At 41.4% G+C, this 15,747-nt stretch overlaps 4 protein-coding genes across 4 annotated transcripts; 1 reads left to right on the forward strand and 3 right to left on the reverse strand.

Annotated features, from left to right (window-relative positions):
- Window positions 1–3,792: 3,792 nt before the first annotated feature.
- Window positions 3,793–6,477, reverse strand: LOC134217860 (peroxisomal membrane protein PMP34). The gene is made up of 3 exons (XM_062696692.1): window positions 5,760–6,477; window positions 5,629–5,689; window positions 3,793–5,205 (listed from the first exon to the last, which is right to left on the reverse strand). Exons 1-3 carry the CDS (start codon window positions 5,829–5,831, stop codon window positions 4,406–4,408), a joined length of 933 nt encoding a protein of 310 aa, XP_062552676.1. The 5' UTR covers window positions 5,832–6,477; the 3' UTR covers window positions 3,793–4,405.
- A 124-nt stretch (window positions 6,478–6,601) lies between these two features.
- Window positions 6,602–7,972, forward strand: LOC134217859 (small ribosomal subunit protein mS22). Its single transcript, XM_062696691.1, has 2 exons — window positions 6,602–6,849; window positions 6,917–7,972. The coding sequence occupies exons 1-2, from the start codon at window positions 6,723–6,725 to the stop codon at window positions 7,915–7,917; spliced, it is 1,128 nt and encodes a 375-aa protein (XP_062552675.1). The 5' UTR covers window positions 6,602–6,722; the 3' UTR covers window positions 7,918–7,972.
- LOC134217861 (uncharacterized HIT-like protein slr1234) lies at window positions 7,958–8,571 on the reverse strand. Its single transcript, XM_062696693.1, has one exon. The coding sequence runs from the start codon at window positions 8,484–8,486 to the stop codon at window positions 8,022–8,024; it is 465 nt and encodes a 154-aa protein (XP_062552677.1). The 5' UTR covers window positions 8,487–8,571; the 3' UTR covers window positions 7,958–8,021.
- Window positions 8,572–12,073: 3,502 nt separating this feature from the next.
- Window positions 12,074–13,831, reverse strand: LOC134208831 (uncharacterized protein K02A2.6-like). Its single transcript, XM_062684777.1, has one exon. The coding sequence runs from the start codon at window positions 13,829–13,831 to the stop codon at window positions 12,074–12,076; it is 1,758 nt and encodes a 585-aa protein (XP_062540761.1).
- Between the last annotated feature and the right edge of the window lie 1,916 nt (window positions 13,832–15,747).

Consider the following 15,747-nt stretch of genomic DNA (forward strand, 5'->3'; position numbering starts at 1 on the left):
TTTTCTGATTTTGATGCTGGAATAACTTTTGAGTCTGGAAAACTCAACCCATGAAGGCATAATTAAAATCAACTATTGTTAGATATCGAACGTTGGAATATGCGAATTGATGTGACGGAGGTGAAAGTTTTATATTTTCTGGTTGATGCTGGAATGATTTTTGAGCCTGGAAAACTCAACCCAAGAAGGCATAAGCAGAATAAGCTAATCAAGAGTTGGAATATGAGATTTGATGTTGTTGAGGTGGAAGTTTATTATTTGCTGATTTTGATGCTGGATTGATTATTGAGCCTGGAAAGCTCAACCCAAGAAGGCATAATTAAAATCAACTATTGTTAGACATCGAGAGTTAGAATATAAGAATTGATGTTGCGGAGGTGAAAGTTAAATATTTTCTGATTTTGATGCTGAAATGATTTTTGAGCCTGGAAAGCTCAACCCAAGAAGGCATAATTAAAATCAACTATTGTTAGACATCGAGAGTTAGAATATAAGCATTGATGTTGCGGAGGTGAAAGTTAAATATTTTCTGATTTTGATGCTGAAATGATTTTTGAGCCTGGAAAACTCAACCCAAGAAGGCATAAACAAAATCAGCTATTGTTAGATGTAAAAGAGTTGGAATATGAGAATTGATGTTGTTGAGGTGGAAGTTTAATATTTTCTGATTTTGATGCTGGAATGATTTTTGAGCCTGGAAAACTCAACCCAAGAAGGTTTAACCGAAATCACCTATTGTTAGATATCGCGAGTTAGAATATAAGAATTGATGTTGCGGAGGTGGAAGTTTAATATTTTCTGATTTTGATGCTGGAATAACTTTTGAGTCTAGAAAACTCAACCCATGAAGGCATAATTAAAATCATCTATTGTTAGATATCGAACGTTGGAATATGCGAATTGATGTGACGGAGGTGAAAGTTTTATATTTTCTGGTTGATGCTGGAATGATTTTTGAGCCTGGAAAACTCAACCCAAGAAGGCATAAGCAGAATAAGCTAATCAAGAGTTGGAATATGAGATTTGATGTTGTTGAGGTGGAAGTTTATTATTTGCTGATTTTGATGCTGGATTGATTATTGAGCCTGGAAAGCTCAACCCAAGAAGGCATAATTAAAATCAACTATTGTTAGACATCGAGAGTTAGAATATAAGAATTGATGTTGCGGAGGTGAAAGTTAAATATTTTCTGATTTTGATGCTGAAATGATTTTTGAGCCTGGAAAACTCAACCCAAGAAGGCATAACAAAAATCAGATATTGTTAGTTACTGAGAGTTAGAATGCTGAAATCTAGATATCTGGTTAGATCTCGAGAGTTGGAAATGCTGGTTAGTTAGAGTTGGAATACTCGAGAGATGCTGGAATGACCATTTGAGCATGGCGAACTCAACCTAAGAAGGCATAAAATAGCTATTGTTAGATGTAGAGATTTAGAATATGAGATTTATTATTGCGGTAAAGAATGTTTGATATCTTCTGATTTTGATCCTGGAATGGTGTTTTGAGCTTATCCAAAAGGACATACAAATCAACGATTGCTTGATATTGAGAATTAAAAAGAGAATTATTGCAAGTTGAAGATTTTTTTACCGATAATCAGTTCCGTTAGAGTGGGGGAGAAGGTGAATGTAGAGACAGAGTAGATTAAGCAAATAAAAAAATATATTCCATTTTCAAAAGTTTGTCTGAATTTGCAAAAAAATAGGCACTCTTCATTAAACGTGTATGCTCTTAGCAATGAATGCGAATGAGTCAGTTTTGAAACGATTGTGTTGGTAGATAGACGTACTCTTCCCTGCTCTTCCTACGTGAAGTCACGACAGGCGTGACGATAGGCGATAAGCTCAATTTTACGAGTCTCGTCGATTATGTATGCTAAAAGGCATCACTAGCGATAAAATAATTATCACGCAGTTGTCCAACGCATTGGCAGTGCATAGCCATGCGCGTAGGACTATATCAAGAGTGGTGTTGTCTATAATCCGATACGTCGTACCAGCATGATCCACGGCTGGGTACAATATCAAGAAATTGATCAGAGTACACCGGCTGCTGTATCTACGGGTCGCAAGCGCATACCGCACCATATCTTATGAGGCGATTTGCGTCATTGTTGGGATAATGTCGATAGGCATACTACTGGAGAAAGATGTGCAGTGCTTTAACGAAAGGGACTCGCTGCAAGCACAGAAAACAGACGTTCATCTTCATTCGCGTGCTTGTGTAAAAGATTGTACTGGTCATTTTAAAGTATGTCGTTATGCCCCCGTTGCGCGTTGCTAGTGTGCTGATAAATATGGTTAGAATTTGCCGTGTTTTACTTTTAGCGCTAGTGTTCATTCCGAATTGCTCCTAGGCCCTCCTTAGCCGTGCGGTAAGACGCGCGGCTACAAAGCAAGACCATGCTGAGGGTGGCTGGGTTCGATTCCCGGTGCCGGTCTAGGCAATTTTCGGATTGGAAATTGTCTCGACTTCCCTGGGCATAAAAGTATCATCGTGCTAGCCTCATGATAATACGAATGCAAAAATGGTAACCTGGCTTAGAAACATCGCAGTTAATAACTGAGGAAGTGCTTAATGAACACTAAGCTGCGAGGCGGCTCTGTCCCAGTGCCAGTGTGGGGATGTAATGCCAATAAGAAGAAGAAGAAGTGTGCTGATAAACATGGATAAAATTCATGGTTCATTCTGAATTGCTTCTAGGTTCGCTCCTAGGTGGCAGCACTACATTGTTTATGTAGTATATGCCAACGCCATCACTTAGTGAGATTGAGTTTTTATGTCGGGCAGCCTGCGTTGGCGGCGCTCAGGTGCGATTTAAATCTTTACACACGTATTTATATAACGAAATTTTGTTCGAGCATCCATGTCTGTTCTCTGTGCTGCAAGTGCGACGTGTCAAGAGAGCAGCCTCGTTGCTCAATTGGTAAAGAACATGGAAGGGTTTTTGTTTTAGTGGGTCGGGTTGAGCTCTTATATAACACCCATCCCCGCACTACCTGAGTTAGGGACAAGCCAGAGTAAACGCGACGCATCGCTCGTCGCGTAGTAGGTCCGACTTCTACAGATGATGCGCCTTCGTATTTTACGACTAATATTCTCATCAGTCGTTAGCAAGGGTCCAAGATAGACGAATTCACCGACCACCTCGAAAGTATCCCCGTCTATCGTAACACTGCTGTCGTGCTGGGATCCGCCCACTAGCATGTACATGTCTTCTATGCATAGAATTCACCAACAGTCCAAAACATTTTGCTTCACGTTTTAGGCGGGTGTACAGTTCTGCCACCTTTGCAAATGTTCGGCCAACAGTATTCATGTCATACATACGAAACAAATAAATTGGCTCGATATGTTGAAAATCGTACCCCGGCTGTTACCCGGCTCTTCGCATGACACCTTCTAGCTTGGCAATGTTGAACAACAGGCACGAAAGTCCATCACCTTGTCCCCGTTGTGATTCGAACGAAATGGAGTGTTTGCCCGGAAATCTGCACAGAGTTTTGCACACCATCCACCATTGCTTTGATCAGTCTGGTAAGCTTCTCAGGGAAGATATGCTCGTCCATAATTCTTCATAGCTCTACGCGGTCAATACATTCGCATTCAATACAGATCGCTCAAAAGTTCTCACACTTCAGATTTTCGCCTTTCTTATAAATGGCACATATGACCCCTTCCTTCCACTCCTCCGATAGCTGTTCTGTTTCCCAGGATTCCTGAATTTTCAATAGCCTTATTAGTCAAATTTCATTTCAAAACATTTCGGATTTAAATATTATTTCCAGAATTGAACACTTGACATGTGAACCTTTTATTATTACTTCATAGAATACATACTTCTAGTATAAACATAAAGTTTTTTGTGGTATTTCTTTGTTCTGAATACTTTTGTCATAATTTTCAACTGGGAACATAAATTGATCTTTTGGTTTAAAATTAATGAATTATGTAAGGGGTTTATTACCATTCTTATTATTTAGCTCATATACCCATTTTGACTATACTTCAAAACGAATAATAGAATGAAAACGGGACCTTGGAACCAATCCCGTATATTTGACTGTAGATATTCTAAGCAGTCGAAAATGCGTATATCAAATGCGTTGCTATTCGAAAGATACTTCATAGTTTTAAACGAAAATCCATTACCTTTTATACAATTAAACCTACCATTGGTGTTCTGCAGCAACAAATATCTACGTACTAAAAAACTTCACCTCCGAAATATTCGTTAAGAGAGCCAATCATCTAAGAGGAAATTGCATGAAAGAAGCGCCAATGCATGTCAATGATCAAGAAAATGGAATGTGTAGGACTAGATTGAAAAGTTTGCTTATAAAAGTGTAGAACCCTATTCCTTCATAAATACGTGCGAGAAACTATAAAAACCTATTCGATTATCACTTTTTTCCTCTGACCAGCAGAGCCGTGACGAAACGAGCAATCTTCTCGTAGGTCATGAACATCAGGGCCGCCGTCAGCACCGTCTGCAGTAGTTTAGCTTCAAGCCCTCGAAACAAACCAGCTGCGCCTTGCTTTTTCAGGATTATCAACAGCATCTGTACCATGTCGGTGTCCGGCGGGAGATCCAAATTCTTATCCGAATTACCGTGGCGCAATTTGGTTTGGATTAGCTGCAATGGGTAGGTTAGCACTGTGGCTATCGCTTTAGCAATGGCTCCAATGGCGAAGAATGCAGCTGACGAGGAATGCTTGGGATCGCCAATCATTCTTCGCTTGAGCGATTCATACACCATGAACTGGATGGCAGGGTTGATGACCAAGATAAGAGAAGGCATTGCTCCCGCCCAGAGCCCTTTGGCTCCTTCTGTTCGGCCCACGTGAATAAGTCCATCCAGCAGATTGTCGTAGTGCATGGTGCTGTCCTTCAGCCGATGGCCCAATCCTTTCATCTTCAGGCGTGTGTTGACCACCCAACATGGTGTGGTGGTAAAGACGTTAACAATGCCTGCCAACGATCCCAGTAGAAGATCGGCCAGCGCGGATTGGCTGCCACCTGTGATAGATCCACGCAGGGCTTTCAGGCTGTGGAATGTGTAGAAGTAAACAAAGTTGGAGATACAGAGACTTTGTAGGACGGGCACCATGCCGCGGTAGAGCGTAGCGAAGCCCTCTTCCGCCACCAGCTGCTTCAGGATGGCCCATGTGCTTAGTGCCTTGCGACGTTCTGGCGCTTCCACTAAAAAAGGAACAGATGGAAAAACGGGTTAGTTGCTAAGTAAGCAATTACAGCTCAAGATAAACCTATTCAAACTTGTAGGAATCCATCGTGCTTACTAAAAAAATATCTTTATCTCTCTCACGTTCTTTAATGCATCTTTTCCAGATAAAAATAAGATAAGATAAAAATGCAGTACATAGTTTAGTTTTAGTTAATTTTAAATAAAAATTGATCTGCGATAAATGATAAGGATTGAAAATATTTGACGTCAGAGATTATTGATGGTAAAACATTTCCGCTACTGAAACTTCCAAACCTCGAATTTGAATATATTATATTTTATTGTAGATTTGCAAAACTTGTTTCGCGACTATGCTTCCTCACTGCAAGTTAAGACAAACAACCTTAAAGAAAAATGATGTCATTGAAACCGATACTCACGTTGAAGACGAGAACGAACCGTGTCCAGTGGGTAGAAAGCAGACATGGCAATAACGCTACCCTAAAATGTAACAAAAAAAAAGTCATTAGATTTAATGCATGCCCTAACAATCCGGTGATGTTTGGATTACCGTGGCGCCGGAGACCGCATGCACCCAGGACAGGTAACTGAAGACTTCCTTCAGGGGTTTTGATTGAGCCATTCTTTCGGTCAAGCAGCAGCGTTAGCGATTGAGGTACAATTTACTCCAATTTTTCTTGGTCCAATCAAAGGTCACCAGACTTTTGTTAGCCTTTCTTCGCTGTTGTTCGCAGCAACTCTTCAACACCACTCATTCACCCCTGCCTCAGAATGTGTCTCGAATACGATTGCCTTTGCTTGCTTAGCTCCCAATATTTACTTTTACAGCGATGATACGATACCTCATTGATCGCGCGATTAGACGAACTGCGATTACATACACAGAACCGTTTCTAAATCCGCGAAAAAAAAACCTGATAGATGCCTATATTATGTACACACACGCAGTCGATAAAACGAGTTTTCTTCACCGTTTTTTGATAGCTAGCCACTCTTTGGATCAGCGCTGCTTAGCAGTGCAGAAAAAAAACAATTTTCACGAATACAGCGGAAGTTACACAACATCCACGCTCTTGTCCCAAGGACACCAGCGTGAATCAAATTCCTATGCGGACAAAGGTATCAAGATCAGCTAAAACCCCGGTTTTGGAAATAGTAGACGATTTGAATTGTTTTTGCATCAATATTTTTGATTTTTGATGCCGACCGCTTTGCACGACGTGAAAAATAGACTGCGATAAGATTTTTTTGTTCGAAAAGAATGACAGTTCACTCCTGATGCGCGGTCGTTTGTTTTCCTTTATGCGTTACACTCGTTATCCCTCGTAAAAATATTTTTTCTTCGGGAATCGACCACGGTCTCAAATGTAACGACTGTAACGCATCTGATCTGAATGTCAATTTGACAAGTGAACGAAAATGTGTGTTCGATCTGTTTTGTAATCTTCATTCCTGTTAAATTCAACATTTTCATCGTAATAATTTCGAAATTTTGCGCATTTAACTATCAGAAATGTTGAAACTTCCATCCGGAACCCGGTTGTTCTCGGAAATAATCAAAAATACATCCACATGGCAGACGACACGGTGGAACTGCGCCGCCTCTTCCGGCACAGAAGGAAAACCTTTTCTCTCATATGGTGAATATCCATTTCAACAAATTATTCTGAAACTTCCGCCAGTTTAAAATTCATTTTTATCCCACAGAGAAAGATCCCGGTCCGCTGTTTATACGCGATGACGTTCAAAAGCTACTGAAATCGATTACCCGACTGGACCTGGATCGTATCTTCCGGAAGCGTTCGGTCAGCGACAATACCGTGGAGTACAAATTCATGACCGATGACCAGCTGCGCCAGGAAGTGAAGCAGTCAATAGGCAAAGCAGATCGAATGCTGCAGATGCCGCCGGTCGTCGATGTGTTACGCGAAAATCCTAAAGTACTCTCCAGGGACGGAGCGCTTAAAGGCTTTTCAGAGGCCAAAATGGTTTTTACAGACATCACCTTTGGATTGAAAAACAGCAAAAGGATGATTGTGGAGCGTTTGCCGAATGGGACGCTGCAGGAAGCTGCCTACGAAACCCGCAAGCGTTTAAATCAAATTTATTTCCCGCTAAAGGGCCGATATGCCCGAATGCCCAAAATGTTCGAGCCGGCAAATTTGAAAAAGATCCTGGAAGCAAAGGAGTACGAGTTTGTTTTAGACAGAGCATGCGTTCAGTTTGAGCCGTACGAAAAACAGTACCACGATTTGACGGCCACTGTTTATCTGCATGTGACCGAGAACAAGGCGTTCGATTTGCTACGATCGACAAGACATTTTGGACCGATGAGCTTCTTCCTGGCATGGCACCGATTGGTCGATGATCTTTTGTTGGATATGATCAAACGTGACTTTTTAAGGAATGGAGTTGAACTGATCACGTTGTACGCTTCTCTGCACGATGGCGTTGAGATTCAAACCGAAAGCTTTGATAAGCTTAAGGAACATGTTCTCAGTACGGAACCACCCATGTTTGAGGCAGAGGATAAGAGCCTGGAAGAGATACAACAGGACGAAAAGTACCTCGCGGCGATAGAGCAGTTCGTTATCGAGCATTGTTCCAAGAAAATTCAGCTTAATTTGGCCATCGCGGCTTATCGAGAGATGGCTCAAGAACGGCAACAGCTGACAGAAGGTATTCGTAAAATGCACGGAAGAGGATAAATTAGCTCGTTTTTGAAATTTTAGAAAGTACACACAAACATTAAAATTATACAAATCAAGTTTACTTTATTAACGAAAGAAACTGAATTACATAACAATGCAACTTAACCCGGAGGCCATCCCAATTGTCGGCCGCCGATGACATGCAAATGTAAATGAAAAACCGTCTGGCAGCCATGTTCGCCGTTGTTTATTACGAGCCGAAATCCTTGCGGGGCCCGCTCTCTACCCAGCTGACCGGCCACCAGCATCAGATGCCCAAACAGTTCTCCATCGGCAGGCTGTCCATCCTCCAGTTTCGGGATGCACCGCTTTGGGATAACCAGAAAATGCACCGGACCCTGGGGAGACACATCGTTGAAGGCCAGACACTTTTCATCTTCGAAGATGATATCCGCCGGTATCTGGCGGCGGATGATTTTGTCGAATATCGTGTCGGCATTGGGAACCGGTGGCTTTGGATTACCGGTGGTTGCGAGCATCCGGAAGGGATGCGACAGTGGCCAGCCGAGTTTTTGTGGCGATATTAAACGCTGGATTAGCCCAGCAGGAACGATGAGACGATTCATTCGATTTGCCTGATGGAATCAAAAACTATATACTGCCGATTACTGTTTTTACGATTGCTGTTTCGGAAAAGTACGGTAATCGATGATTAAACCCAGATTAAATAACCTAGCAGTTATGATGTTTCTACCGATATATGTAATTGTGGTGTAAAATGTTATTGGCATTCGTTCGTATTATTTTTCCAGACCTTTTTTCAGGAGCAAGATATAAATTTATGAAGTATGACGAACTTATAGCTCTTAAATGTGCCTGATACATCTTTGACAAGACATTGCTGTAAATATGTAATCTGAGGCGTGACATTTTGGATGGATTCCATTCTCTAGACTTAGGTGTTTATATTTAGAGTAAGTGGCGTAGCCAGAAAATTAGTCAGAGGGAGTTTTCTGAACATTTTTTTCGAAAAAATTTTGCCCCTGGGAGGGTTTTATGTCCAAACTACGCCACTGTTTAGAGTAATTAACTTTTGGACAAACATATAGGACTACTCGAGCCACTTAGAATCTACTTGAAAACAAATGCAGATATTTTCCATATAGTTTCGGTTGTAAAAGTTAAATGATTCATTAGTGATGGCACTCATTATTCTTAATTCACTAGAAAATAAAATAAAATTTAAGTGAATTTTCGTTTGGCCATGTACTTAAATTTTAAGTGAAACTTCGATAATTTTTTTTTCTAGTTTCCCTGTAGATGGTATCCCGTCCACTAGAGGCGGACGAGGGCAAAAAAGGAGTAGAAAGTTAATTCACACCCAAACAGAATTATTTGCAAGTCGTTCTCATAATGCTTCTGCAAAATGTTTCATTAGCGATTGTTAATAAACATTTTTTGCAAATCGTTCTCATAATGCTTCTGCAAAATGTTTCATTAGCGATTGTTAATAAACATACTTTTCGCTCTGAGAACACAACTCTTATATTTTCCATACATTCATTTTGAGTAGAATTCACTAGAAGAGTATATAGATATTATTTTCTATGTTTTCTAATGAATTCCACTACATTTCTTATTAGGATGCACTTATGATTTGAGTAAGTTTTATTTGATACCAGCAAGGCCGATGAAAGTTTCGAATTTTAATGTCTACATGACTTTTTATAGTGGAATTAAAGTGACAATTATTTTGAGTGTGGAATTAAAGTGACAATTATTTTGAGTGATAATGTTATCTTATCTCGTGTACACTGTTAGAACTACACGACGGCGACGAGGATGGGATTCCTTGTTGTACACTGCTCTCCTTCCTTACCTCTGTTACCCAGGGGCGGATTCAGGTTATACCGCAACCCAAGAAAACATAACACATTTCCCTTTCTGTAAGCTCGTTACTTCGTCATTTGGTTCAGATCGAGAACATAGTCATCAAACCGTAATGGCTTCCTGGCATTCCGTCGAGGCTTTCTGTTAACAGGATCAGTGATGTCCTTAAAATTGATAGCAGACCCGTAACACTGCTGATCTGATTCAGTTGCATCACGTTGTTGATTTGGAGGGGTTGATTGAGGAGTTGTCCATTCAATTTGCTCGTCATTTAGCTCCGCAGCCTGATCATCATTGTCGGACACATTACGATCTTCATCAAGCACCTTCTTAAGATGAGACGAGTTTCGCCGATATCTATCACCTGCTGGCGTTTCAATGAGCACGGAGTTTCCCTGCTTTTGCACAACTATAGCTGGTTCTGGATGGAAGTTTGCTGCTTATTTATTCGCTGGATTCAAATTCTTCATGAGGACTTTATTACCAACTTCGAGATTTGAATGCACAGTTCCTTTTTTTTTATCGTAGTATGTCTTGAAGTTAGTCTTGTAGGCCTTGTCGTTGTCTTTGACTTCTGCGTCCTTAACATGATCCATTTGAAATAGATGCGGAATCCAATCGCGGAACTTTCAGCCAAACAGTATTTCCGCCGGTGAGTATCCTGTTGCAGAATGAGGCGTCAGAGCATACACATAATTGTATTCTTCTAGGTCTCGCTTCCAGTTTGACTTATTCAGCTCGGCGATTCTCAGAATCTTCAAGATGCTTCTATTTTGGCGTTCAACCTCGCCATTCGCCTGCGGCCAATATGGCGTAGTATGACGAAGCTTTATATCAAACTCGCCGCAGAAGTCCGCCATCGCTTTACTCGAGAAATTTCTGGCATTATCCGTTATCAATACACATGGAATTCCCAACTTCATGAATAACGGACGCAATTTGTTAATAATGTCATTCGAAGTCGTTTGTTTCAATACTTCAATTGCCTTGTATCGACTGTATGGATCAATGATTACCAGCAATGACTCGCCGGTGGGCAAGGGACCTAGCATATCCATATGTAAAACCTCCCATGGATTTTTTGGCAATTGGCGCACTTCCATTGGCTCCGGTGGTGCCAGCTTTCCGACTATTTGGCAATCCAAGCAATTCTTAACTGCTTTCTCAACGTCCTTATCCATCGATGGCCACCACACTTTTGCCCTCAAACGCTGTTTCGATCGTTCAATCCCTGGATGACCAATATGTGCCAGGCGTAATACACGCTTTTGTAGAGTCAATGGTATTACCAAACGCTCACCTCGTAGCAACATACTGCCACAGCAATAAAGTTCTTCTTTAAACGGTACATATTTCTTAACTGCAGGGTTCCATTGGCCGGTACGAATGGCTTCCTTGACCTCCGACAGCGTTGAGTCATTTTCCGTGTGTTTCAGAACATCTTTGATGGTCATTGCAACAGGTTTCGCGTTCTCCAATATGGCAAGTATTGTTTCTTCCCCGACACGATCATATGTTGTGCAGTTCTTAAATTTCGGTAACCTTGATAGTGAATCTGCAATATTCACTTTCCCTGGAATGTGAATAATTTGAAAACGGAAAGACTGCAGCCTCATTGCCCACCTTTCAATCCTCGGACAAGAGACGTGACCTGGGCCGAATATCACTTTAAGTGGTTCATGATCCGTTAATAGCAAAAATTCCATTCCCCTTAGGTAGATTTGAAGTCGTTCAGTTGCCCACACTAACGCCAGAGCTTCTTTCTCGTTTTGGGCGTACGACTTCTCAGCATCGGAAAGACCTTTACTTATATAGCATATTACTCTTTTTACTCCATCCTTCTCCTGCAAAAGGACACCTCCAAGGCCTGTCGGACTGGCGTCTGCAATCAAAATTGTTTTGTCATGCGGAGAATAGTACCCTAGTGACTTCGGTTTCACTAGTACATCCTTAATTTTTTGAAATGCTTCTTGTTGTGGAAGGCTCCATACGAACTTTGAATCCCTACGCAATAACTGGCGAAGTGGAGTGGTCATTGTAGAAAGATTGGGTATGAATCTTCCTAGGTACGTGATGGTTCCTAAAAAGCTGCGTACTTCTTCAACAGTGTTAGGCTCTCGAAGACTGCGAATTGTATCCACCTTATCCAACGTTGGCTTGATACCTTCCGCCGAAAGCACGTGTCCCATGAAGGTTACCTCCGACTTACCAAACTCGCACTTTTTCGGATTAATGGTGATTCCGAACTCATCTAGGCGATCCATAACCTTACGTAGCGTGTCGTCATGTTGTTCTTTTGTTGGCGCGAATATCATTATGTCATCTATAAAGACCCGCACACCTTTGATTCCTTCAGAATACGCTCAATGATGCTTTGAAAGACCTCGGATGCGCAGTTCATTCCGAAGGTCAATCTTTTATATCGATAATACCCCTGATGCGTTGCGAAAGTGGTTATGAATCTGGAACCCTCTGCCAACAGTACTTGATGAAATGCTTTGACCAAATCGATTTTCGAAAACCACTTGCAGTCGTTTAAATGAGGCACGATGTCATCAAAAGTAGGTAGGGGATGGTGCTGCGGTACTATCGCTTTATTTGCCGCTCGCATATCCACACAAAGCCGAACGCTGGATGTATCACCTGCTTTGGGACTGACGACAAGACGAGATATCCACGGTGAATCTCTTGGGGCTGGCTCAATTATGTCTTGTTCCAATAGATGATCAATTTCTCGTTGCACTTTTTCCTGAAGCGGAATCGGAACATGGCATTTTGTGTGTTGAACCGGCTTCACAGTATCGTTGATTTGCAACGTCACTTCAAATCCTTTTATCCTGCCAATTCTGTTGGATTCGTCGTTTACTCTCCAGACATTTGTGTTGATATTCAGAATATTGAGCTGAGTTGCCGTTTCCCTACTCAGCAAACTTGCACCTTTGTCTTGCACAACGACGACCTCTCCCACCACACTGCGATTTTTCGTTGCGATTTCTGCAGTAAACTCTCCGATAACGCGCAGATGATTGTTACCGTATGCTTTTAGGGTTCTATTGGATCCTTTGCTCTGTGAAAGGATATCGATGTTCTGCTTCTTCAAATAGGACCATGTGTTGTTATCAATAACGTTGATTCCTGCTCCTGAGTCCACGATCCACTTAATCTTCACACCCCCAATACTGCAAACTACCTTCTCTGCCTGTGAGTTATCCGTATCTGCGGCAAAAACGTACTTCACTTCTGTTGCGTCACCCGTGCTTTCATCGTCAGAGTCATATGTACTTTCCTGTCCACCTGATGCTTCCTCTCCAACCTGCCGAATCCGCTTATTCCTTTGCTTGAAACGATTATTGTCGATATTCTGTTCCTTTGTTTTGCAGCATCGCTTGAAATGTCCCGAAAGACCGCACTTCTCGCATTTCTTATCCTTCGCCGGGCAGCAATCCTCGTTAGCATAATGCCCAACACGACCACATCGAAAACATTCGTTCTTGGAAGTTGAAAGTTTGTTTATATCTGCGGAACGCTTTAACTGCTGTCGTACTTTTTCGATAGTTTCGAGCGAACGGCCTTCATTTATAATTTCTGTCAAGGTCATTGATGGTTTCGTCAGTATTTTCGCTCGAAGCTCGTCGGATGATCCCTTTTCAAAGATCTGCTCTTTGATGTTTTCTTCCAGCCAATCTTGGTATTCGCATAGATTACCCTGCTCTCGCAAACGGAGAACAAACTTTGAAATCTTCTCATCAGGTTCTTGCTGCAAATTCCGGAAGATATGGCGCTCCTGTGGCAAGCACTTCATGGGCAAGAAATGACCGTCTAGCACTCCAACAGCTTCCTGGTAAGCATCCGATCCTACCGGCACTGGCTGATTTCCATCGCCCACTAGACTATCATATATATCCTGTACGCTTTCCCCCGCAAAGTGGAGTAGGTATGACTTCTTTCTGCTCGGAAGAGCCACATTATTGACGTCCAAAAAAATCTCGAAAGAACGTTTCCACTTCTTCCATCTCGAACTAACATTCGTCGTGTCATCTGGATCGAATGGTAACATTCCGCTCCCTGCTGCAGGATTCATCTTTGTTGTTGTTGTTTCCTCTTCCTCAAAACTCGCCCGCTGCTAAGTTTGACATAGAGAAATCACTTCGATTACGAATTCAATCACCGTTTCTCGATCACGAATCCAATTACTTAAAACTCGCACGCGCCCGCGAATTCTAATCCTCGTCGCCAATGTTAGAACTACACTTTAATTACCGAAATAAAATACGAATTTAATACGAAGTTACAAATCACGCTTTTTTTCTTTTTCTTTCCTTGTTGTACACTGCTCTCCTTCCTTACCTCTGTTACCCAGGGGCGGATTCAGGTTATACCGCAACCCAAGAAAACATAACATACACATACACACAAACATGTGAAAGGCTTTCTGTATAAATTTGTTGTACGAGAAAGGCAAAAAGAAGAATGATAAAAAATCCACAGCGAGATATGGAAAGCGATTTTAAAATTTCAAATAAATTATAATTCTGATTCTCTATGTTCTCTAGTCTCCATGCGTAAGATTGTCAATCCGGTGATGGCGAGTTTGATTCTCGGTCCGGACTAGGATGTTTTCGAGTGGGAAACATTCTCGATCTCGACTCCCTGGGCATAGTGTAGGTATCCATTGTACTTGCCACACAAGATTCTCATGCATTGGCGGGCATAGAAAAGCTTTCAATTATTAACTGTGGAATTGCTAATAAAACACTAAGTTGAAAACCAGGCCGAGTAGATTCTGGAGACATAGAAGAAGATGGTCTATCTAGAATTTACCTATTTGATTGTTTGTGTTCCAAAAGTGTTTTCTTAAACGATAAGGAAACGAAACAGTTGTGTGATATATAATTGCACATGTAACTAATTCCTTGCAATGCATTACTTTCATATATCTTTAGAGAAAAGATATTTTAGTTACTAGATAAAGATTGTCGCTTCGGTTCCCTTTGTTCTGCTGTCCGAAACATGTGTGGTACATACCTGTCAAATCGTATGGATTTTCCTTCTTTGACATTTAGCTCCCCTATCCTCGCCAGCAAAAGATGTTCCGGACAGCGACGACAGCGACAATCTTTATCTAGTAACTAAAATATCTTTTCTTTAGAGCTTGTAGAGATAATAACTTTATAAAACTAGATTTTTGCAATTCAAGACAAAATTTTCAAAACGACTTATCTGCTTTTGTAAACAAAGATTCAAACGACGATTTGACGAATCTGATAACTCTCCCACGCAAACCAACACCACCAATAGGTAGGTGAAGGATTCCGCTACCTGTTCATGGTGTTGGTTTGTGTGGGAGAGCTATCAGATTCGCCAAATCGTCGTTTGAATCTTTGTTTACAAAAGCAGATAAGTCGTTTTGAAAATTTTGTCTTGAATTACACATGTGAGGGATTGAGGATTTAGTTTGAAAAAGATCTTACAGGTTGTGCAATTGCACAAATCGAGTTTCAGACATAGGAGTATTAATTTCCACTCCGGGTGGCTTATGCAACGTACACACCAGTCAAGCAGTTTGACGAACATTGACTCCGCCCCGAAGAAAACGCTTCGGTTGCTGCTTTGTTTGAACGTGTGTGAAGTTGTTTGAACAACCATTTGACAGTTGGCGGCACGGTTGAAAAAAATTAAAACGGTTTGATTTTGGTTTGAGTTGTCGGGGGTGGAGTCAAGGTTCGCCGAACAAGTTTGAGCATGTGAAGTTGCACTAATGGCCCGTTTACATATTCGCTAGTTCTAGCGGACAATGCACTATCCGACAGTACTAGCGCGAAATTAGCATAATGTAAACGCTTATTAGCCAAGACAATTCCTGTTTACATTATGCTAATATCGCGCTAGTACTGTCGGATAGTGCATTGTCCGCTAGAACTAGCGAATATGTAAACGGGCCATAACCCCCATATATTTTTTGTTGGTTGGTGCTCAAGTTGGCGCTTCGGTCGTTCG

The sequence above is a fragment of the Armigeres subalbatus genome, chromosome 2 (genome assembly GCF_024139115.2).
Source record: "Armigeres subalbatus isolate Guangzhou_Male chromosome 2, GZ_Asu_2, whole genome shotgun sequence".
Classification (NCBI taxonomy): domain Eukaryota; kingdom Metazoa; phylum Arthropoda; class Insecta; order Diptera; family Culicidae; genus Armigeres; species Armigeres subalbatus.